We start from the raw sequence: 25,117 nt of genomic DNA, 5'->3' as shown, positions 1-25,117 counted from the left end.
TGTTTTTTTTTTTTTTTTTTTTTTCTATTTTCTTTTTTTTTGTTGAAAGCTTACTTATTGACTCACCGATTATTTGTGCTTTTAGTAACGTTACTTCTTCGTTTTCTTCTTCTTCCGCTTTCTTTCATCTCTTTTCGCCTCTTTTTCATTTCCTTCCCTCTTTGGATTATTTTATTGGATGCATTCATTGATTGTTTGTTTGTTGTTTTCTTTTTCGAAAGAGTATTTACTTATTTATTAGCAAATAATTTTTGTTTAATGGTTTTTTTTTTTTATCGCAAATAGGTGAATTTGTTTGTAATATGCTTTTTATAATTATTGTATAGATAATTTTGCATGTCATTCAATTGGCTTACTTACGAGCTGTTTATTTATTTATTTATTTTTTTCTCTTTCGTCACATATATATGGATTAAGTTGGCCACTCTTACATCTGGTAATTTACAAGATATCTAATTAATAATAATTCATTTGGTTTATCCGTGTCTGAAATGATTGGCATTTGTTGTTCTTTTTTCCAATTATATTTCATACTTCACTTGATTTGAATTTATGACTTCTATTCATTATTCAATTTTATGCTTAGTCATTTGTTGTGGTTTTATCATATGGATAAAAATTACGGAACAATGCAACAGGCATCAGTGATTGATCAAATTAGTGGAAAGGAAATGATTAGTGCAAGAGATGCTATGCCGGAAGATGATCCGAATGGAAATGTTAATCCGGAAGGCGTTTTTAAGCCACGCTGGGGACCAAATCATACTGGTGCTAAGAAGTTAGCTGCTCTTTATAGCCGAGGTGAGCATTTTTTAAAAAAAATTGAAATAATTTGTGAAAAATTATTCATAGGATGACAATAAATAATGAATGCGTTGCTTTTCAGTTCAATTTAGCATTTGACAAATTAAAACAGTTATAAGAGCAACTAAGCAATTAATTTATAGTATAAAACTTATTATGCTGAAAAAACAATGAATGACTGAGCAGTTTTGAATCACTAATTTTTACGAAGTCTTCATCGAGAATCAAGACTGTTCCGAAAATCATTGTTTTTCATGAAGTTTACCTGTGGTATAAGGCCTTAAAACTATTATTTTTATAAAGTTCACTCAGGAATCAGAACCAAAAAAGATAATATTCTAATCAAAGGCATAACATAATTCACAATTCAATTTCCAGAAAAGCGATTGCAAGAAATCATTTCAACCGGATTGGGTATTATCGAACTGCTCATTGTTATATATTTGTTAATACGACGATTCGAATTATCTTCTCTGCCTTTCATACTATTCTTTGCATTTTTGGGCATTTTAACAGCTGATTTGTTGTCCGGTCTGGTACATTGGGCTGCCGATTCCTTTGGCACCGTCGATACATTCATCGGCAGGGTCCGTTTTTTATTCCTTTTAATGAGTTTAAGTTTCAACAAATTTCAACAGTTAAGAAATCACGTTTAAGCTAATAAGTCCTTAAATGTACTTTAAAAATTCCTCTCAGACACTTTTATTATTCACAAATTTCATCCTTACCTTATTACTAATCCATTTTATAATAATTAACAAATTATTATGCACCGTCGCCACTTTTATTATTATCATTAATGGTCTTGATAAAAAACTGCTTTAGAACAAATTGACTGACTAAACTTTAAGAATATTTGGGAAGAAATAGTGAGACTCTATAATTGAATTACAAGTTTTCGTTTTAGTTTTTCTTCTTTTCCATTTACCAAATTTTCTCACCATAAAGTTTTTTTTTTTTAATTTTAACCCTTCTGAAATCTTCAATTTCAAAACATCCTTTGTTCTTTGAAAGAGAAAAAATAAACAATGGGAATTTTTCATCATTCTGTGAATATCACGTGAACATCACTACCATAGTACGCCATAATCTTATCACTTTTAAAGCCTTAAAACTATTTCCCGTAAAAATTTTCAAATTCATTTAACCATTTTGTTCATAAATTTTTATGCAAATTTTATTTGCTGAGATTAAGAGTTTCAATGGGAAAAAAATTTTTTTTATTATTAAACTTTTTCTAAATTGCAACAAATTTTTTAGCACTTTATTCGACCATTCCGTGAGCACCACGTGGATCCTACCGCTATAACACGTCATGATTTCATCGAATGTAACGGTGATAATTTCTTGTTAATAATACCAAAGCTTACGCATATTATTTATCAACATGCAACATTATCAGCTTTTGAATTGGATACTCTGACAACATCACATTGGTTTTATTTACTTTTGGCTATGTATGTTGCGCTCACCAATCAGGTATTAACATTTTTATGAATGTATACATAATTTTATGAAAATTTGTCGTTAATATTATTGTTACGAATTAAAGTTCAAATTATCTGCCAGGAAATCTAACTCAAACACTTTCTTCTAGCAGTGATTAAGAATACCGAAATAAAATTTTCAGGGTATTTTAGCAAACTAGAAATAGATGATGCAGGTGGTTAGCTTAAATCAATTCGAGCGAATTTTAGAATAACTTCTGAAAATTAATTTATTAAACAAAATGTTTCAACTATTATTATTATTTTTTTTTTCAACTATTATTGAAAAATTGTAGCGTATAATTTTAAAAGTGAATATCTAGATTTTTCGTTTTCAACTGATTTCAGATTCACAAATGGTCACATACATATCTTGGATTATCACCTTGGGTAGAAATGCTACAGAACTGGCACGTGATACTTTCACGTAAAGGACATAAACTTCATCATATTTCACCACATGCATGTGGATATTGCATTACTACCGGCTGGCTAAATAGACCGCTGGATGCGATCGGTTTTTGGCGTGCTGCTGAATTTGTTGTCACGGGATTGACGGGAATGAAGCCTCGCACCGATGATCTGAAATGGGCAAAAGCTTCTTAAATTTATGAAAAATTAGGTAGAATTAATAAAATTTGACTCGACTTTACTCAGCAATTTGCGCTTGTCAATTAATGCAATTAATGGCCTTTTTTCCTTTTTTCCACTGAAATAACCCATAACATTGTGAAAATCCAAAATTAATTTAATTAAAACCGCAGTACTGAATACTGAAGACTATCCTAATATATCTATGTAGCATTTTAATTGATGTAATAAATTAATTTTCATAAAATCTTCTAATAAAAATAACCAGTAAACATCTCTTTTTCGAAAATTTAGTTAGAATACTAAGATACTCAAACTGAAGATATTTCTCTGAGAATTTTCAACCTTTTATAGTTCTGTTAATAATATTTCTTTGTTTCGATGATAAATGAACAAATGAAAATGCTATGAATTATGCTTAATAATTAATTGTTTGCTTGTTTATTAATTAAAAAAATCTTTATCAATCACAAATTACAAAAAAAAAAAAAGATTTTAATTTAAGGAAAAGATAGAAAGTTAGCTAAGGTAGTAACTTTTTCTAAAAAAAAGTTAAGTTTCAATTTTTCAAATCACGAAGAATTGGAATTTCCATGAATGAATGAATGAATGAATTAATTAATTAATCATTTTCAACAGACATTCCATGTAATTTAACAGGAAGAAGAAAATTGGTGTGTTAGATTCATTCATAAATTTAGAAGTAACAATGATCAATTAATATGAGATATTAGGAATTACTAAGAATGAAATAGATTATCATTAGATTGTTCTCGCACTGAGAGTTATCTCTTGTCTCCCTTCGAGAGATTAATTAACTAAGAGAGGGATAAATAGCACCGACTCAAGAAACAAGGATATCTCAATGTTATTAGGAATAAGGAAAGTATCGATGATAATTTAGCTAGATTTTCCTGTAGTTTGTGATATATGTGCAACATTGAGAACCTCTATGCGTAACACACAATGGAATCATTGGCCACGAAAGGATTTGGCCAGTAGCAAAGAAATAAGTCCTTGTAGGTTTATTTGGCTTTAATATGAATTTGTGGAGTTAATTGTAGTGCCAAGTTTTGACAACAATGAAGTTTATATTTATTTCGTATTATGAAACATTTCATTAAAAATTAGAGAGCCAAGCCAACATGGATTTATTTCTTCTGTTTATATTTGCAAAGTCTTTTGTTGACCTTTAATTCTGTTAAATGGTAAACGTGACGTTTTGGTAACTGTGCAATAATTAGAATTAATGAGAATACTTTTTTGGATGTAAAAAATTTTGATTAAAAAAATGGTAGATGATATAAGAATAGATAAAGCACAAATTAGCTATATCAGAAACTAACTGGACAATAGCTTTTATTCCTTATTAGCTTACAATAGAGCACAAATTAGAGTGAGTAGACAGCTGTCACTATATCGGACGATCTTTACTCTTTATACATCAATTACTTATAAGAGTGACTATCAGACTGGATAATCTTTAGAATAGCAGATTAGTTTAGAACAAAGGAAATAAATCGAACAAATAACTTACAATTAAATCTAATTTTGACTGTCAGACTGAAGCATCTTAACAATAATTTCTTCGTTAGTAAATTGTAACATTCTAACCAATGCACTAACTTTAGCTACAAAGGAATGATCTCTCATTTGAAATATAAATTTGAGACAGTTTTGTATTTGTTTAAAGAATATTCAAGTAAGACAATGTACAATTTTCTATTCTCTTTCGTTTAAATATCAAAACTAATTCGACAAACTGTGCACATTTGATTCTCTCCACTACAAGGCAAGATAATATCACTTTCATGTACTGCCAGCATTCAAACTTTTCACTACAAAACAAAATTAATCAACTACTGCTACATATAAATGAAGAGATGAAAATAAGCCATCTGAAAGATAACACATACAAATAAATATATTTAATCAGTTCTAGTAATGAAGTGGTTTATAAATGACTTTTGGGTAGCAATAGCGCAACAGAATTATTTACTCTGGAAATATTGGCTCAAGTAACTTAACTTTCAATCCAAACCATATAATGGCAAGTAATTTAATTTTCAATCGAAATCATTGGTCAAAATCGCCTGATCAAATGATTGCTGCAACAGGTAGTACTGTAAATTAAAATTGTAATGATTTGAAAATAATTTTAAATCCTTTGATCAAACATTACGACTGCTTTAATCTTATTGCTCGACTCTTCAAACCAACTTATGTGGTCACCAACCTGATAGCATTTCAAGAGTAACAATTTAAACCACATGACGGTTTACTAGTGATTTAAATTTGTTTTTTACTTAAACTTTTTAAAAAAAGAACTTAAAAAAAATTCACTTGAATGCCTTCAAAACAAAGTTCTACTTAATTCAAACAGTGACAAATTTTTCACCTTGATAATGGTACTGAAAAGTATCATTTATCTGATTCTTAACTTATAGCTACTGCATTAATATTACCCTAAGCTAGGGCAGCTCTCTACTGAACAATTTCGAGAACAGCTTGATAACTCCGTGTTGGCACAGCCAGACAGAACTACAACTGGTCGCGGTATTATTAGTTTTCAATCGTTACTGGCCTGCCTTAACTCTCTGATTCTCATTAGTCACTAATCAATTACCTTCCCATCTGCTCCAGTTCTGCTTATTGTTAACTTTAATTACAAGCTATTTTTTTATTCAGAAATAATTCTCTGTCTTTATTGCACAGCAAACAACTCAGATTCATGTTGAAAAAATAGTGCGAGATGGAGATCTTTCTTTCTATACATAAAAAATTCAAAACGATTTGTGTCTCATCTCAAATGCTTATATCGTATTAATTACAGTATCAAAAGCAGCTAAGAAAACAATTGTCCAAACATTTGGTAAAGTAATCTAACAAGGTGATAATGTAAATTTCAACTCTATGTACAATACAGAGAGAAAGAGAGAGGGAGAATAAGAGAACAAAGGAAGAGAGAGAGAGGAACAAAGAAAACCAAACAAAGAGGAAAAAGTAAGTATCAAACTACCCGTGCAAATAAAAAAACTGTGATCACATAGATAACGGTGATACTAATTTTGCCCCAAATAAAATAAGGAAGCTCAAAGGAGAGAGAAAGAGTGAGGGAGAAAGAGAAAAATGAAATAAAAACTAGGAAAATGGTCCACTATATGTCAATGTCCAAAAATAGAAAGGAAAATTTTTGCATGAGATCTTGAAAAAGACTAATTTCCGATTGAATGCTAAAGTGACATGAATCGTACCGATTACTAAATGATATTATGTCACGAATCTGTCAAAATCAACGATCACCCTGTCTTATCAGTCCTGTAACAAAAATTTGCTGTTTTGTTGTTGTTGTTGCTATATGATATGTTATCACGTTTGTATGTCATAAATGTGGAATAGAAGTGAGAAAGGGAAGAGTATGAGGAAATAACAAAAAGGAGTATAAATTGGATTTATAAAGAGAGACTAATGAAATGGGGTATAATTAGATTTCTAAAATGGAAAGTGACAACCTGAACATACACAATACATCGGCTATATCAGGATAATTAAGGAAATTGAATTAATAGATGTAACCGCAGAAGATAACTGATCTAATGAAAAACACTATAAAAATCTTAAAACGGAATTAAGGGTTGGTGATTTAACAAGGTGAAGGAGAGTTATTACATCAGTGATAGCAGTTTGCTATAATGACAAAGAATTTGGAGAAACAACAGAAAACAATTGGCATAAACAGAAGGAGGAAATAGTAAAAAATACATAATAGGAGCTATAGTACAGTAATATCTTATTAATTCATAAACCTGCATTAATTAAAGTCTGAATAATGAAGTTTCAATATTTCCCATAAAACAGATAAAAAACAACAAACGTTTGGTAACTTTTAATGAAAGTAACTATTCTAAAACGAAAAACAGATAAATAATTTAATCAGGTTAATACCACTTATGCTAGTTTTTATCACTGTCAATTTATGTCACTTTTCGCTAGAATTTATTTCAGAATATTGTCTAGAGTTTTTAAGATTAATTCGTAGATCAGCTGTTACTTTTTTGGAGACATTAGATGGAAATTTACTGATGTGCAATATCAACTAGATGCTATGTAAGTGACAAGTGAAACGATAGCATTACCAAATTTTAGAACTCACTTTCATCTACAGTTACCAAACTTTAAATAGGAATATTTATCTAACGAAGATGCCAATTAATGATTGCATGGACATTGAGATCGGAGTTATCAACTGTATCAAAAAACATTCTTTTGTTTGATTAATGAGAAAAGAATGAATATATAATAAAAGTGAAATATCATTATTATATAGAGGGGAAACCAATGGAAAATCATCAGAGGTCGTCAAATTTCGAGGAAATGAATGACGGACATAAGATTTTCATGGATCACTCATTCTCATTTAAAAAAGCATCGATCTATATATATTAGACAAGAGAGACTTTTTAACAGGAAAAAATACTCTGTTTCATTACTTTATGAAATTTCTTAAAAATTTTAGGGATTTTTTTAACAGATGATATTACCTGTTTGCCTATAAATGAAATCTACTTTTCACTTGTTATACATACATATATACAAATTCACTACTATGACATATCTCGAAATTTGCAATCACAAAAAATTTATTTGCATAAATGTCATACAAAGATGATCCTTAAGAAAACTTTGAAAACCAAGTAAATTTTAAGACCTGGGACTCTACTATATATAACAATATGATTTCACGCTTTTAACCTTAAAAAACTATAGCAATTCTAAGTTAGAGACAAAGCAATCGAGACCACAGAGACACATTTTCTAAAGATGAAAAGGATAGAAACATAATTAAAAGAACACAAAAACATGAATTAAACTGGTAACAATCAAATAAAAGGCAATTTTGAAAGGTAATCCTTCAACAGTATCGTGTACGCTTAGAAGGTGAATCATTTCCAACGGTTTGCTGATTCTCATCATTGGTTCTGTCTTCGTCTACTGATTTTTTAACAGTTACTCCTTCCGGTGGGATGCAGATGTCTTCTTTCTCATTCTGAAAATACTAACAATTTCAACAAGCTATATAGCTAAACTAACTTATTTCATGAAATATTCCGGCCGGATTTATTCCGAGAATTAGATGAAACTCCATACACTGAATAACATAAGAAAGATGAACATGACAGTAAATCTTAGAAGGGAAGTAATTTTAAAAATTAACCTATTTCCAGCAGGGAAAATTGACTATATGTTACAGCGCGAGAATATTTGAATGATGCAAACATATAAAACCTAAAGGTTTTCCGAGTACTAATTAATTGAAACTGGCAGCCATCCACAGACAACAGAACACACAAATATATCAAGCAAACCTAAGGAAGCAATAAACTACAGAAAACTCTTATCAGTTTTTGTTTAAACCAACTAAATTTCTGCAGGCAAGCTAAAAACTCACTGTGCAATAAAGTTTGGATATCTGAAAAGTCATCGAATGTTTTGTTCAACTTGAGAGAAATGTTTGATATCAATAAAATAAGAAATCTGAATGAATGAAAAACCAAAAGAACGAACTGGAATTGGGACTTCAGTGAGTGCGGCATTGGCAACTTCAAAATACGCTCGAAGTTTGCTGGGTGACGTTCGCTGAACCTTATTGGAGGAACTGAAAAATGAATTAACATAAAACATTGTTACAAACAAATAAATATTCTCCATATAACTTCAACAATAAAGAATGATGGAAAAAAAGTTTACTTTTACCCGATTTTTCTAGCAAAAGCTGCGCGTGCAGCTGCATCATTGAAAATCGCATCGGCTTCACTAATAGGCGCATCGCTACTACTACTAGCGGCATCATCCTCTTCTGTTGGCTCACCCATGGTTTCCAAGGCAGGTATATGTATACCATCAGGCCCATCATGTGCAATTCCACGTTTACGGAGCTACAAAATATAATTTTTTCTTCGGGAAACTTTAAAGGCCAAAGATAATAATAAAGAAAGGTAGATAATTTCTTGAATATTTAAATATAAAAAAAAACCATTACATTTCATTCCTCATGAAGAGAATCGACTTACATCCTGAACGAATCCTTTCAGTTCACATGCCTCTACATCTCCCAAAAAACCACCTTCTAACCTTTGCATATTCTCTTTGTCTGACACATCGAAAAGAAACTTTTTATTGAGTAATCTAAAGAAAAAAATGAAAGCAAATTAAGAAAAGTGAAAAAAAAATGGTCTTAAAATCATGAATTATAAAAGCAAAAATTTAAAGAAACAGTTCTGGAATTAGCAAGATTATGCCGACTTAACTCATTCAATAACAACTTGAATAGGCGAGCTCACTTTGGCAAAGGCTTAAAAATATAGTTTTCCATAAAACTAAAATCGAGTCCGAAGATAATCACGATGAAATTTCCAGAAATGCACAGATTACTCTTAAATTTACTACATAGTATAAACTATTACATCCATAAACTAACAATTGAACTACTGCTTGCAAATCAAAATTGACATTCAAATTATCGTTTGAAAGTTACCGTTTCCGAATTGTTTCACCCCTAGCCCTTGTAATAAATTTTCGATATGCTACCATACACATATATTCAATAATTGAACCAATAGTTTGTGGGCTTCTTTCATTCATCTTTTCGCACACATCAAAAGAACAACTAAAAAAATATAATCTAAAAAAACTTAAATAATACTATGCTTAGATTTAGAAATAGGAATAGTTCTCTTGAACAAGTATCACAGACTATATAATAATAAAATAGTCCATAAAAGTAGAAGAACCGAAAAATGCTTTATTATCACACCGTTATCGACAATTCATCATTTCTTTCACAATTTTAGATTGAGGGAGTGATGAAAAAGGGACGAGCGAAGGAAGAATTTCGTGTCTCTTTGTATTTGGATCTTAATTTAGTATTCAGTTTCCGAGAACATATCAACCAATAAAGCCACTATAAAATAATAGAAGGAAAATCAAGAACATGTGACAGATTTCAGAATTCTAACCCCTTCCACTTATCTTTTCCTGGTCCTTACTACTTTTATTATTTCTTCAACCACAACCTAATTTCTATGTTATCACAGATTGGTGAAGACCAGAAAATACTAATGCGTATTAGTCGATAAAAACCTAATGTGGCAGCCAGTGTAATTAATTTAAGTTCTAATCGTAAATGAACTAATTCTAATTGATCAAATAATCCTAACAATACCATCAATATCAGTTTAATGTTAAAAGATTCATCTTTTCAAAGTAATAATTCGACATTTTTTGATTAACCTAATACACTATTCCCCAGCTCATCAATAATAGAGGGATGTAGAAATGATGATATAGAAATGAACTAGGGTCAAATAGAGAGGAATAGAGAACTTGTAGAGAGATATTGTTTGAGACACTTCTTTACCCTTCCACGACATGCAAATAAACACTGATGTAGAGAATGGAGGAAATATTGAACGTAAACAACGGCCTCACCAATTAAATAGCAAAGTAATAATACCTCCTGAAAGAATCGATACTTATAGGACAGTCACAATCAGATGAAATCCACCGTCGTTAAATTGTTTAAAAAATGGAACCAGAAATCAAGATATCTGAATATTTGCTGTACTTTGCTGAAATAAAAACAAGAATACTTCTTGCTGCCAATTCTAATCTGCTCGTTAACATTTCTTAAATCAGAGCTATTATATCATTTTAATTGTTCTGCTACCGGTTTAAATAAAGTTAATAATACATACTTTTATGGTACTACTATCTATTCAAAGACTAATTATCAAAATATCAGAAATATGTTTATGATTGCTGCGCACACTGTTGGTTGATCACCTCAACAATGCTAATCATATTAAGCATATTTTAATTATTCGGCCAACGATTCAAATCAAGTTAATGGTACATATTTCCAGTGGTATCACTACCCATTCAAAGCCAAAATTATCAACGGAGTACGAATTTCAATTTACTTTAAAATAGAATACAATAATGATAATGATAATAATACACATGTATAGCATAAAACATTAACGACGTACCACAACTTACATCTTAACAATTCCAACTAATCAATAAAAACCATCCATAAAACAATGCAAAAGCAAATCAAAATAAAGGACAATTTCGAGAAAATCTTGTAACTCGAATAATAAGAGATTTGAAAACTGATTGTTTTGCTCCCACCATTAAATTCAACTCGAAATTTACCGCACTGTGCAACTGGCAATGGATAAGTAGTACTGATCTGTAGTAGAATTTTTTTGAGAGCTTTATCAAAGCTTCACAAAAAAAGTACTCGTATAATCTGCCAAGTATCATTTCACGATTCAAGCCATTAAATTATTCAAGAAATTGATAGCAGATGATTACGAGTTTGATTCAGCGAGGAAAAAGGAAAAGATCAATCATAACAAATCAATCCATGCTGACACAGCTTCACAAAATGATTGATGAAACCTAAATAGCAACAATGTCTATAGTATGACAGGTTTTGAAAAGTTCCATAAAAAAAAAAAGGTGAAATAAGTCTATTAATTTTGGTAAACACATTATTACTATGATCAGACTACCTTTATGAAGAACAAATCACACACCATTTCATGAATATTTTAATAATCTTGCGGGTAAAATGTCGAAAAGTTATTCTGTGATAAAGTAGAAGTTAAAAATCTGGCAACAAACCAGTATCTTCTTTTTGAGCAGGATTTTGATTCCTTTAATTATATTACAGCATGTAAGAGATAATCATCAAAAGCTTATTTTCCAGAATATGTTTTCGAATTTAACAATTCAATATAACTGCACTTAAAAATCTCAGTAAAAAATAAAAAGTATAACAATAATAAAGTTGGAACAACAGTAGAAGATCGCACAAACCATCTACACAAAATGTTGTTAAAATGAAAAGGCGAGATCATACAAGCTATCAGCTTACTTTTACATTATTTTCTGTATCATGCAGAGTACATTTGTTTAAACCGCTTCATATTACACAGAGAAAATAGTACATTATAATAGGTACCTAATGAGGGGAAGGTATATGCAAACAGTTGGAGATCGGCAACAAACTACGAAATAAAAACATAAAAGCTACCTAAAACAGCTTCTTATTTTTCATAAACGATAGTGATCCAATTCATTACTACCGTTTCTTTTCACTTTTTGTAAGATACTATCCAGAAGAGAGAATTTGAAATCTTTTGACATTTCAGTTCTACACCTCTTCGCTTAACTTCAATGCCGAATATAAACTTCTGTAGCACCACCGAATCAGCTGGTGCAAATATTGATTGAGAAGAAAACTAAGCTCATTAAAAACGAAATTATTGGTTGGAAGATATATGCCGACAATTAACTCTGGTTCGAGGACAGTTTCTCAACGACAGCATTTAGACGACCTCTGCTAGATGCTTTCTTTGCCATTGTGGTAATAATAGCAGCAGAATCAATAGTAGTAGTAGTAGTAGCAGTAGTAGTGATAGTAGTAGTAGTAGAAACAGTAGAAGGAGTAGTGGGAATACTAGTAATAGCAGCAGTTGTAACAATGGTAGCACTAGCTGTTGTTGTTGCTGCAGTAGTAGTAGTAGTGGTGGTAGTACTAGAAGCACTAATAGTAGTTGTAGTAGTAACAGCAGTAGCTGTAGCAGCAGTACTAGCAGTAGTAGAAATCGGCGATTTTGTGACTGACGAGACGTTTAAAGCAGAAATCGGCGGTGTATTACTAGTTGTTGAAATGGAGGAAAATGGCTGACTGAGCAATAATGATGGATCCAATGTCAGTAGAGATTGCATCTGTTGCAAATGTAGTGAAGGATTCATTAGTGATGCAAGCATCGGATTCAACACATCCTTCGATGAATTCTGAAAATTGACTTGTCCAGAAAACTCGGTTAATAAAGTTCGAGTTTAACAAGATACCTTTTTCCTTGTCAGTGCGGCTGTTCAAAATCAAAAAAGAAAAAGTAACATGTAATTTTTCTCAAATTTGAAGTTTTTTTTTGGAGCCTTTTTTCTCTGCTTTCCCTTAAAAGTCAACTTTCACGTTCCTAGATCTTAAATATAACACTGCAAACATTCCAGTTTTCTGAAGGGACAATGTTAAAATTATCCCAGCATTTACTGATCCCTAAGTTGAAAAGTCCTAGGTGTTGACTGCTTTCAGTACAGCATTATACATGCTAACACTAACCTTATTCGACTGAGTAGAACCAGACGCTGCAGCTGCAAGCATTGCATACGATCCAAGCGGTCCATAAGCTCCAAGTCCGAGCAGCGTTTGATTCATTAACGACTGCTGGAGCATCATTTGCATTTGTAGAGCTTCCAAACCACTTGAGGATGATGACAAAGATGTCGTATCATCACCCAAACGATCAGCGTAATTTTTCGGTAAAATTGTCTGCAAATATCTTATCCACATCTCCTTAAAATGATTATTTTGCTCTTAAAAAACAGTACAGATAGCTCATGAAGCTATAATAAAAATCATATCAGAATCAATAAATTAATCATAAAAACATATAAAAAGAAAACCATACAAATATGATAAAGAATTAATAACACACAGTAGCCACTGATGTACTGCTCGAGTGTACATTGCAATCCGGATGTTTGTCCAGCCATGAAGCAAGATTTTTCAGCAGTGGCCATTTTTCGGCCGGAATCAGAGTACCAGTAGAACGCTGGAAAACGGCGACTCGCTGATCACTAACACTAAATGAAGCGACGGAAGTCGCTGATGATGCAGCGGTTGTACTAGGAGAGCGAGGAACTTCACCAGGTTCTAGAATTAATGCTGTTGCTGTCGCTTTCGATAAACTTGGATTTGTTTGAATGGCAAGCGTTTCCTAAATAACAGAACTACAGTTTCCTGAATAAGAAGATAGTTCTATATCCATGCATACAAAAACATAAAATTCTTGATTTCGGCAAAAAACTGATTTTCATCACAGAAATAAGGAGTTCTTAAATCACTAAAAAAATTGTAAATGTTAAATGTGCAAATAAAAACCATGGATCATTATGGGAAAACCTTAGAATGGGCTTCTTTGCTGATTTCCTTCTTTGAAGCAATTTTATCTGATACTGCTGATACAGACTTCCCATCACTTTTTTCAACTAGCTTTGAGCATGCTACTTGAGGCACCGAAGGAACTGTTGAAGATGTTGACGACGGAATATCGAGCACATATTTGGGATGTGCTGACAGCCACTGTCCAAGATTTTTCACTTTTGGCGCTTGTTCACCAACCAATCGTGTGCCCGTTTCAATATTAATCACTGGTACACGGGTTTCTAGAGTAATACACAATTAAACTTTTCGTCATACTTAGATGTCACAGCTCTAAAGTAGTAATGGCTAAAGTAAGAGATTGAGCTAAGTGAAACAAAAATAGAAACAAAGATTGAAAGATAAAAAGGAATATTTTGTTCCTAAAAATTCAAGCAAATGACCTAATTGTAAAACTCAAAGGATTAAAATTATAGTTCAAAAGAATTCGAAAAAGGAGCTCAGATAAAACACAGTAATTCATGCGCAAATTGACCTTTTAATCTACATTGTGAAATCACGATTTTAGGAAAATACAAGACAACTTACCTGGTGGTAGATTTGCCAGTGCAAACAACTCTGTAAAATTCAAACTATTCAAAAAATTTGTAGGAGGAGCAGAGATTCCAGTAGTGGTGCTATTATTACTTGTCGGTTTTTTCGTACTCAGATTTAGCACATCCTCTGCATAATCATTTGTTTTATTGGTATTCGTGGAAGCAGATGCTGGAGGTGATGCAGAAGATAGTCCAAACAAACTGGAAAGCATTGCTGTCTGCGCTTGAGTCGATGTAGCAGCTGCCGGAGATGTTCCACCGCCTGATAAAAGTGATGGAAGAAGAAAAGCGCCTTGCGCCATAGCAGCTGCAGCAGCAAACGGGAGTTGTTCCAGCTAAATAATAAATGAATTCAGCGGAAAATATGAAAGCTTAAATTTCTTTCAAAAATATTTAAATTAGAAAAGATTTTTTGAGAAATGCCGTACCCTTTGCAGAAATGTTTGATGTACTAAAGCACGCATTTTCTCTTTCTCTGTGTCAACAAATTCTTGCATTGAAGCACTTGGTATAGCACTTTTCTTGCGACCCCGTTTTGAGCGTAATAACAATGACGTCCCTTGTTCATCGTCTGAAATAAATTAACGAAAAATTCCTTCATATCCTTTAATTCCAAATAAAAATGCAAAATCAAGTCAGAAAATCATCCTACATACCAGAATCCTCGAGCAACTCAGTGGAAGCAGCGCCATTCCACTTCTTCGTTTGAAGAGTAGTATAAATCTCAGCGACACGTCTCAACAAAGTTCGTTCTTCTGGTCTTATTATCTAAAAAGTACAGAATTTTATAAAAACCAAAATAATGCAAAAATCCTATTATCAAAACTGAAACCAAAGCACAAAAAGCAATCGGAAATATTATAACCTTTTGAAAAGCAGTCCTATTAAGGATATTAGCAGCTATGTTATCCAGACCATGTTCATCCACTATTTTGAATAACTCTTCATCTTGTTCAACCGACCAACCACTTGGCATCGCTTCATTAGAACAAAGTTTGAGAAGTGTTCGTCGATCAACCAGTGATTCTCGCCAATCGTGAATCTGTCGCATCATATTCATTCGATGCATCAGTTTTTGGGCCTTACGCGCCGAAATCGATTCCACCTGAAATTATCCTCCCAAAGTCAAGCAAGCATAAATACCAATTGTAAGAACAAATATTAAAAAGTTTTATCAAAATTTGAAGATTCAAAAATTATGTCCTTCAGAAAAAGCTATACCTACAAGAGACACAAAATTTTCAGGAAAAATTCAAAGAAGATCTACTGAAAATGAAACTGTTGCAGAAAAAAAAAAAAGCTTAAAATAAAAATGGAACCTTTAGAGCACGTTGTAAATCAACAGCTGTTATTTCATTTCCCAGCTGCTTTGTGCACATGGACAATACACAGTACAATTGCTCCATTAGATCACTATCAGTTTTCTTTTCTAAAAGTGGAGAAAGCTGTCGGAAGCGAGTCCACGAAATAATTGTTGATGGATCATCCTTAACTCCATAACTTCTCAGAACACGCATGAATTCCGCTTCTTCACGTTTAGTCCACCTAAATATCGAAAGAATTTATAATATAAAACCTAGGATCCATAAAATTTTCTCATACAACTTTTGATAATCATATAAAACAAGCAGCTTTTATCAAGTTTAAAACGTGTAATCAAAAAAAAAAAAAAATTAGTCCATTTAATTTACGTTGAAAATGTCAATGAATCATGTCGCTTTCTCTGGAAATGCGTTAAAAGACGACGAAAACGACTCAACAAATCCGAGATATTGGGGAAAATCTCAATTTTTTTCGAACCAAAACAAAGCATTGGATCAATACGCATCGCATCGATATTTTCTAGACCTGAAACTTTTTTCTGCTTAAAGAAAAAATAAAATGGAAATAAACGTTTACAACATTTCGCAAAAACGATAAAACTGATCTTATTAGTTTAAAAAAGTGCTTCAAATATCACTATAGATGCTATAAAATTGGCTATTCGTGAAGAGGATAACTAAACTATTTTTTTCCGTGGAACAATGAAAAACAAAATAGATTTTTAAGTAAATTACCGTACTTCATTATAAACTTTCTAAAATGACTAGTCAACTAAAATACACAGTTCGTTCAAACTAAACTTAATAAATTCCGTTCCAGTCAATTATAGCGGAAGAACTTATCAGTGATCTAATATCACTACTGGACCTATTTTTAATTAATTTACTCATTAGGTTAATAGCATTAAAAAAAAGTGACACTAGAAAAAAAAATTGTTCAACCTACCATGTTTGTATGCTCCAATAAGGAAACTTTTATCACATTCAGCATCCCAACCGGCTACAAAAGCATCATTCATATCAACCAATAAATCGATGTCATTTGCTTTTGTATTATTCATTATCGCCTCACTCTTGCTACCAATTACCTGAATCAGAACAGACTGATTTTGTTAGGAAATGATGTGTAAGAATGCAAGCAGCTAATATTAAAAGTAATTAGGATTTCTTAATTTGCAGCTTAGTGCACCTCTCTCAAAGATGACGCAAAGGCCTTCTGTGTAGGTTCACAATGTCAGCTTTGAAGCATGACATCTAATAGTACAATTTTTTTATCTGATAAAAATACCTAGTACTGACTTTTTAATAACTGATAGGATTTTGACAGTTCAATAAAGCATATTAAAAGTTTAATAGCATAGACGAGCTCACTTCGGTATTTAGTATGTGAAGTTGATGCATTCGGATCAATAATTTATTTGAATGTCTGTGAACATGACGTTGGAAGGACGAATCAACAGCAAAAGCTGGCGGATTATATTCTGGTAATGCTGCCCACCCTTCATGGAATACTGATGTCAAGCCAGTGTTTTTTATTTTTTCTGTATTCTTGCCAGTAACTAAACCTCCTTTTGGGATTATTAACCGCCAAACAAATTCACGAATTTTTTCATCTCCACGATATTCACGAATACAGTGTAACAACAGTGTCCTATAAATCAATTAAATAAATATCTGAAAAGTTCAATAAAACTTGCTGCACAAATGTCTCAATATGAAAATTTTGATACTAGCAAAGAAATTTAAAAAAGAAAAAAAAAAACGTAGATGACATATTTAGATATAATATTTAATGGATCATATAAAGGATACACGAATGGAGAACCAAATAACATTTATCAGCAATGAATTTTTAAACATCCGTTTATTCGGTAATGCTGTTCAGCCTTCATATTTTACAAAAATGTTATGAATCATTAAGCCCAAAGATTAAAAGCCACAAAACGTTTTTTTAAATATTTTAAATCAAGGACACCTAATACTATCTTCAAGAGAAAACAAAACAAACCTTGAAATATGCTCAATATCAATTTCGGTGACGTTATCCTTTAAATCGGAAGCTTCGCGCATCACTTTCCAACGACCCCAACCAAACTGACCAAGTACTTTTTCGATCTAAAGTATTAAAGTTTGAGAAATCCAAGAAAATGCACGATTTAAATTAAAAATGTGAAAACATAATAGTAGAAATTAAAGACTGAAAAATGTAAGGGCTATAAATGCAAGCATACCTTGAAATATTCACTTTTATTGAAAGCTAGCTCATCTGGTCGATACTCTTCATCCTCACGGCGCTTCTTACGGTCACCTTTCCGCTCACCTCGCTTTCGACCCTTACTGCTATCATCGCTCTCCTCACCTTCTGTTTCATCAGCACCCTCCGACTTGTAAACATTTTCTTCAAACCTGATATTAAAATAAGTGGTTCTATAAGCAGTTTTATCTCTACATTTTGGAACCTGTGGCAATTAGAAAGATGAAAATCCTTCTCTTTTTCTATTAATATTTAAGAAAAAAGGACGAAACCTTTTTTTGCGATTTCTAGGTTCAAGAACAATCAGCTGCTTATCTGCTTGACTCATGTCCGTATCAATATTTGCCTTTTTAGCCCATTTAGACCAGAAATTAGGGTCATCAATATCAATATCTTCTCTATTTGTGGATGAATTAAAGGATGCTTTTGCAAAAGTCGATCCTTTTACACCGGCCTAAATCAGAATTTTGCAGATTACAAAAGATTATTTAGCTAAATTGTCGTGATTTTAAAAGACTAACTTAGAATTAAAAACCAGATTGAAGCAATTAAGCGTAAGAAAATGAAAATTTTCTAGGAATGTAATATAAATGAAGAAACAGATAGTTACTTCAAGAGTTATTGTAGTTGTGCGGCGAAGAAGAATTGTTTCGATATCTTCTTCATTAAATTTACTCTCCTCAGCATTTTCCTCCATAATCGCGCCGTAAGCCCCCTTTTTCAGCAATTCTTCAATTTCCTTCCGTGACAACTGCTGCTACAAATAATAAAAGAGGTCGAAATATGGACACATTTTCTGCACGAATAAAAGGGTGATAGAAATTTATCATAATGTTTATGCTATAATTTCCTGAAATAGAAAAGGCGAAACTTACTGAAGTATCCTTCAAAGCAGTAGTGGACTGAAGTACGGCTCTATCTAAGCCTAGTTTCAACGATGCCTTATCGAACATTTCACGTTCATATGTATTACAGGTAATTAAGCGGTAAACTTTCACCATTTTCGTTTGACCAATTCGGTGACAGCGAGCCTGTGCCTGTAAGAATCGATTATTTATACTGATACTCCTCTGAAAATGATGTAAATAAAAAATGGTTTTCTGGATATTGCTGAAACTGGAACACTACCAAGACACATCAACTTCGGTTCATCACATAAAAGTAACCAATAAACATATAAACAAGAAACTAAAACCTGTAAATCGTTCTGCGGATTCCAATCAGAATCAAAAATAATGACAGTGTCCGCTGCTGTTAAATTGATTCCAAGACCACCGGCGCGAGTACAAAGCAGAAAGATAAAACGATCAGAATCTGTAATTTGCCATAAAAATAAACATGTTTTAATGTGAACAGTAAATATCAAATAATGCTAATTCTTGCATCTATCTGTATTCAAGGAACACTACCATGAATTTAAAGCAGTAAAGAAGATGAAATTTAAGGAAATACCTTTTTTACTGAAACGATCGATAGCGCTTTGCCTCAAATCACCACGAACATTACCATCAATTCGTTCAAATGTATAACTAAAATGTTAATTTAAGCCCGAATTTAAACTACTCTTCTTTTAAAGTCCCAATTCTTTGTTTCAATTTGAAACATTAAGAATTCCTGCATGAAATCACAATTAGCAAACATTATGAATTATACAAATCAAATATGGTAACTAACTTCTGTGCAACAAGAAATTCTTCGATAATATCTAAAACTCGGACCATTTGGGAAAAAATCAATACTTTATGACCATCTGTACGTAATTTCGGTAACAGTTTCGCAATTAGAACCAATTTACCAGATGACTGCACCAATGCATGCTGATAAATATCATCTTCACTCCAATCTGGATGTCCTGCTTTCACCTCCGCAAGAATTTGCTCCTCAGCACCTAAACTCAAAGCAAACTAAATTGTAAATCACAAATGAAAGCCCTAAACTGAATTTTAATAAACATCAACACAGTTTGAAACATATAAGAAACCTTGCCATGGAAGTAATTTTCTCCTGAAAACGAACCACTTATAAGAAAAGGATGATTGCAACATTTTCGCAATTCCATCATTGCATTCATCAGCGATGGTACAGATGTTCCCTTACAGAGATGTGAGAAATTTCTTTCTAGTATTGCTCTATAGTATTTCTTTTGGGTATTCGACAGTTGTATCTGCAAACATGTATTGCGAATGAAAAATAGATTCAAACAGCACATCAAACTCCTTAACAAAGTAAACATTTCTTTTATTTTCCCAACTCTAGTATTAGTCAAATTCATTAACAATAACCTCAATAATCGTTTCCTCTTTTGGTTGTAAAGTCTTTTCAACATCCTCCTTGAGACGACGTAGCATCATCGGCTTGAGGATATCCTGTAATCGTTGCACCTGATCCTCAGTTTGACACTGACCAAATTGCTCAAGAAAAGCAGATGAACTATGAAACTGTTCTGGTTCCAGAAAATTCAGAAGTGAGTACAGTTCTTCAATATTATTTTGCAATGGTGTCCCTGTTAATAGTACACGGTGTTCTGCGGTTAATGAAAGCAGTCCACTGGTAAGCAGTTTGCAATTTCGATTTTTTAATCGATGTGCTTCATCAATAATGCATACTTGATAGTTAATCTGTTTAAGGACATCACAATCGCTAACAACCATTTCGAACGTGGTAATTAGGGCATCAAATTTGACAACATTACGTTTACCTCCTTTTAGCTCTTCCGGACGATAATAGAATTCAGTTTGTTGAATAATCTGCCGACTAGCTGCGCTTCCATGATAAACAATGGTATTCATATCCGTCCATGTCTCGAATTCACGTTGCCAATTATGAATTGTGGATAAAGGAACGACAATCAAAAATGGTCCATGAATCCCATAATCATAAACCCGCTGCAGGAAACATATTGTTTGTACGGTCTTCCCTAGACCCATTTCATCAGCCAGTATGCAATTCTGTTTGTTATAGTAGCAGTACAGAAGCCAATTTACACCTTCGAATTGATACTCTCGAAGTCGGTTATTACCTTTGAAAGTTATATCTTCAGGGATTTTAGACCAATCAGAAGCTGATGGGTGTAGTTTTGGTTTCATTTTCAAAGAATCACAAGTATTTCTTAGTTTATACGCCTCAATTTTATCTTCTGGAACAATTTCTACTTTCTCCCATGTGACTTCTTCATATGGTAAAGATTTCCATTTAATGAGAACAAAATCTTCTCCTTCCAATTCATTGGCATCCAGCACCCGTTCCACAATTACAAAATCACTATTGAACTGTTCATCATCATCTTGATCCGAACTATGAGCTCGCTTTTGATGAAAGCGTTTCAGTTTTGCTGCAGCTCGACGATCTCCAGCTTCCAGATCATATTGCGACTTCCACTGACAATGAATATAAGCCTTGTTTTTATATTTTACAAAATATAAATCCGGTCCATTTTCGTTCTTTTTTACACCTATAATCTTTTCAATAATAAATTCGTTCTGTTCTTCCGGTTTTTTCTCTTTTCGACTATGAACATCCTCACCTATTTCTTCATCCATTTCATCCCATTTTGCTTGTAAATCATAGCTTTTTTTCTCAACGTTTGCCGAGCGACCAGATCGGCGTTTTTCTACGTACCCGAAAGAGGCATCATCACGTTCCGCTGCCATACGCCTTCTTGTCTGTGGTCGTTTCCGTGTTCGCCGGTTAGAATCAGGGATAAATTCCTCATCATCTATTTCCATACTTATTTCTTCTTCCTCCTCAATTCTCCGCTTTTTGTTCAGCCCACGCTTTGGATGTCGCCCTCTTTTTCGTTTCGGCTTTTCTGAGGATGTCGCTTTGTCGGCTCCACTTATTACCAATTTCTCCTCTTCTGCGCCACTTTCCTGAGCAATCGTTGTTGCTTCCGTGGAAATTTCCGTACGTTCCTCATCTTCATCAACTTTTGCATGCTTGTCGCCTTGAACTTTTATTTTCTCACTTTGTACTCCAAAGCTTTTCCACTTACTGAATTCACATTTTTCATCTACTTCCAAGTCTGATATACTTTCCTGCTTTTCACTAATTTCTGATTCGTCCTCCTTCTTTGGTTTTTCACCCAATTTCTCCAGCTCATTTGATAAATCTTTATCATTTTTTTCATCGATCTTTTCAACCTTTGACGCTTCCTCATTACCCAGTTCATCACTGATCGAGTCTTCAGCATCAACTTCCACTGTTGAATTTCTAGATCCTCCATCGGTTTTGAAATTGTTTTGTATGATTTCTTCCGAATTTACAGCTACTTGTGTGTACGACTTAAACCCTTCCGTATCAGACAATTCATCAGATGGCAGACAAACTTCAGAATTTTCAGACGAATGCATACTACTAGTTGGTTGCTGCTGTGGATCTGTTATAGCTAAATCCACTATTTCTCCTTGTCTTCCGAACTGGTTAACCGAATTGTTATTTTCTTCTGCCTTTTTTGTCACATTTTCGGTTGCATAATGATTGTCTGACAAGATACCTTTTCCAATGTCTCTGTTAGGAACTAAAATTTCGCAAGAGGAAGTGGTGACGATAGCAGTGGGCAGCCCTGATTCTTGTTCTAATTCAGTTCGAATAACGTCCGGTTGCTGTTGCTGTGATTCGGAAACTTCCTGATATTTGTGCTGATCTTGATACTTCAGCGATGCTGCACTAGGTTGTACAGAAGGCTGAAACAAACTTTGTTGCTGCTTATAAGCTGAGGATGTTACAGCATTTCCAATTGGAACCATAGATGCCTGTGTTCCCATAAACGGTACTGAATTATTTAGAGAGTTTGATGTATGACTCGGTGCGGAGGGATCCTCAACTGGAGTACGAGAACGTGATGGAATCGGTTCTGGTGGAACACAGTCTTTTGCAATAATATTTTCTGTTGGTGGCACACTTTTTGCTGGAGCTGAATTAGGTGGGTACTGATGATAAACGCTAATCAGAGTATGACCAGGTAAATCCGGTTTTATGTTAACCTAAAATGAGAAAGAAACTTCATTCTTTAACTCAACATAAAATGTGCAATTTTTCATCTAAACATTAAAAAACCCTCTTCAAATTTATTTGCTTGATAAAAAGCAATATCTCAAACCGTATAAATTGAAACAGATAAGTTCAAGTGCATACTTCTCCTCCAAAAGAAATTTATTTTTCATCTCTTATACCATCAACTCCTTATTCATTATTAAAAGAAGTTCCAATATCATGCCAGTAATTACTTGTACTTCGGAGCCTCGCTGCATCACAGATACAGGTTGTTCGCTTCGTTGCGTACCTCCATGGCATTCGCTCATGTAACACCGCTGTAAATACTGTAAACGAAGTTGCAGCTGTTCAATCTGTTGTGCTATTTGCATATTTCTATTTGGAATTTCATACATCGACTGCAGTTGTTGTTGCACCTGAAAAAAGCATCTTCGCCAAATTTTGAAACTCTTCGCTTCGCTAAATTTTGAAACTTGGTATATATGATATTACTTCACAACCTAGTTGTTAAGTTATGAATGATTCATTATAAAGACAATTTTTTATGCATAAATGATGAAAATTGCCATATTAAATCAGATTTTATTTTTTCATTAAATGAAAACCGCCAATACTACTTCACTTCCAATCTGAATGACAGGATGTTTTGCTGGAAGACTGAAGTTTCTTACTTGTTAATTCCGAATATGTCTAAAACATTAGACTATAACCTGTTGTATTTCGATCTGGATACTGGTAGATGGTGGATATTGTGGTTGTGAAGAATAACGTTGCTGCGGATTAGTGCTGTGCTGCTGCCACTCACCGGATCCAGAAGGTATTTGCTGATGCACTGTCATAGTTTGTGACTGCGATGATTGCTGTATCATATGATTTGGAGATGGATAGAAGTTTTGGCTTTGTTCTGAATAATACTGCTGTGAATGGCCGAGTTGTGGACCCATAGATGGCGGATAACGTGACACCTGCTCGTATACTTGATGTGGTTGATAATACATTGGATTTCGGACATCTTGTTGTATTTGTTGTTGTTGCGAATAATAGGTCTGCTGAGGCATCATCTGATTCATGGGTGGTCGTTGCTGCGATGAGTACATCTGATGTTGTGGTGGGTAACTCGGAAGGCGGAATTGCTGCTGTTGAAACCATTGCTGTTGTTGATGATACGGATCATGAACGTTGGGTGGCAGACTTGGATGACGTATTGGTGGCATATCATTTGATGTGTGATGCTTTCCAGTCATCATCTGTTGCTGCATTTGTGATCCTGGTCCTGGAGAGCGCATATGGGTCATCAGGGGATTTTGAGACATTGCCGCCATGCTCTGCATTGGTGTCATGTTATTCATGTATTGTTGTCTAGGAGGTACCGATGAGGGTGGAAGCATTGCTTGTCCCGCTAAAGCTTGCTGCTCAACATTAGCTACGTTTTTGCGACGTCTTTGAACTTTTGGCTTCTGCACAACTGGTTGCGGCACCTGCGTAGGCTGTATCACCTGAAAATAAATTGTGCTCAAATTAGGCTATACTATGTTGAAAAAATCATAGCTAAGATAGCATGCTGAATACAAAAATGTTTTTGTACTGTGTTTACAAATTTCACTCATGTGGGAAATGAGTAAATAAATTAATCACTTGTTGTTGCTGTATGCCTTGAGGAATCATTTGACTGGGTAATTGGCATGGATGCATTCCTGTGACCTCACTACCGTACTGGAGATGTTGCAGAGGTATTTGAGATGGTGGTGGACTATAAATACCGGGATCATTTTGCAAAACACTTTGCCCGCTATCAACCAGTGAGTAGTCAAGCTGCGAAATTTGTGGTACATAATCGTCTCCTTCATCCATCGCTATATTCCATCCTGCAACAAAACATAAAGAAAAAAAATTAAGCGAATAACAAACACGAATCATAATATACATTAATAGCAATGATGACATTGAAGATATCGGAGTCCTAATAACAAAGACTATCATACTAAGCAATCTAGAAGCTTTAATATATCAAATACTGGATAAAGCATTAAACGTTGCAGCTAATTCAAAGC

The 25,117-nt window shown here is 33.4% G+C and overlaps 3 protein-coding genes across 4 annotated transcripts; 1 reads left to right on the top strand and 2 right to left on the bottom strand.

Annotated features, from left to right (window-relative positions):
• Positions 1–578: 578 nt before the first annotated feature.
• Positions 579–2,897, top strand: Bm6745 (the record flags this gene model as incomplete). Of its 2 annotated transcripts, none has more annotated exons than XM_001899797.2 (4): positions 579–801; positions 1,183–1,391; positions 2,065–2,283; positions 2,640–2,897. In XM_001899797.2, the coding sequence occupies 4 exons, from the start codon at positions 579–581 to the stop codon at positions 2,895–2,897; spliced, it is 909 nt and encodes a 302-aa protein (XP_001899832.2). The 2 variants fall into 2 exon arrangements, with proteins under 2 accessions (XP_001899832.2, XP_042936097.1); XM_043080163.1 differs by having other exon boundaries at positions 672–801.
• Positions 2,898–7,794: 4,897 nt separating this feature from the next.
• On the bottom strand, positions 7,795–9,524 carry Bm12812 (Uncharacterized protein; the record flags this gene model as incomplete). The annotated part of the gene is made up of 5 exons (XM_001899796.1): positions 7,795–7,929; positions 8,448–8,538; positions 8,637–8,818; positions 8,954–9,068; positions 9,418–9,524. 5 exons carry the CDS (start codon positions 9,522–9,524, stop codon positions 7,795–7,797), a joined length of 630 nt encoding a protein of 209 aa, XP_001899831.1.
• Positions 9,525–12,242: 2,718 nt separating this feature from the next.
• Positions 12,243–25,010, bottom strand: Bma-chd-7 (Associated with TFs and helicases family protein; the record flags this gene model as incomplete). Its single annotated transcript, XM_001899795.2, has 25 exons — positions 12,243–12,752; positions 13,081–13,290; positions 13,457–13,738; positions 13,924–14,186; positions 14,491–14,833; positions 14,927–15,069; positions 15,155–15,266; positions 15,364–15,603; positions 15,818–16,043; positions 16,190–16,346; positions 16,767–16,908; positions 17,192–17,471; positions 17,829–17,935; positions 18,052–18,226; positions 18,347–18,528; positions 18,685–18,831; positions 18,950–19,111; positions 19,270–19,388; positions 19,527–19,603; positions 19,749–19,962; positions 20,091–20,238; positions 20,357–23,056; positions 23,300–23,482; positions 23,777–24,562; positions 24,702–25,010. 25 exons carry the CDS (start codon positions 25,008–25,010, stop codon positions 12,243–12,245), a joined length of 8,217 nt encoding a protein of 2,738 aa, XP_001899830.2.
• Between the last annotated feature and the right edge of the window lie 107 nt (positions 25,011–25,117).

Source organism: Brugia malayi, assembly GCF_000002995.4.
Source record: "Brugia malayi strain FR3 genome assembly, contig: Bm_v4_Chr3_scaffold_001, whole genome shotgun sequence".
NCBI classification, from domain to species: Eukaryota; Metazoa; Nematoda; class Chromadorea; order Rhabditida; family Onchocercidae; genus Brugia; species Brugia malayi.
The sequence above is the reverse complement of the archived record's forward strand: the minus strand, read 5'-3'. Positions and strand labels throughout refer to the sequence as shown.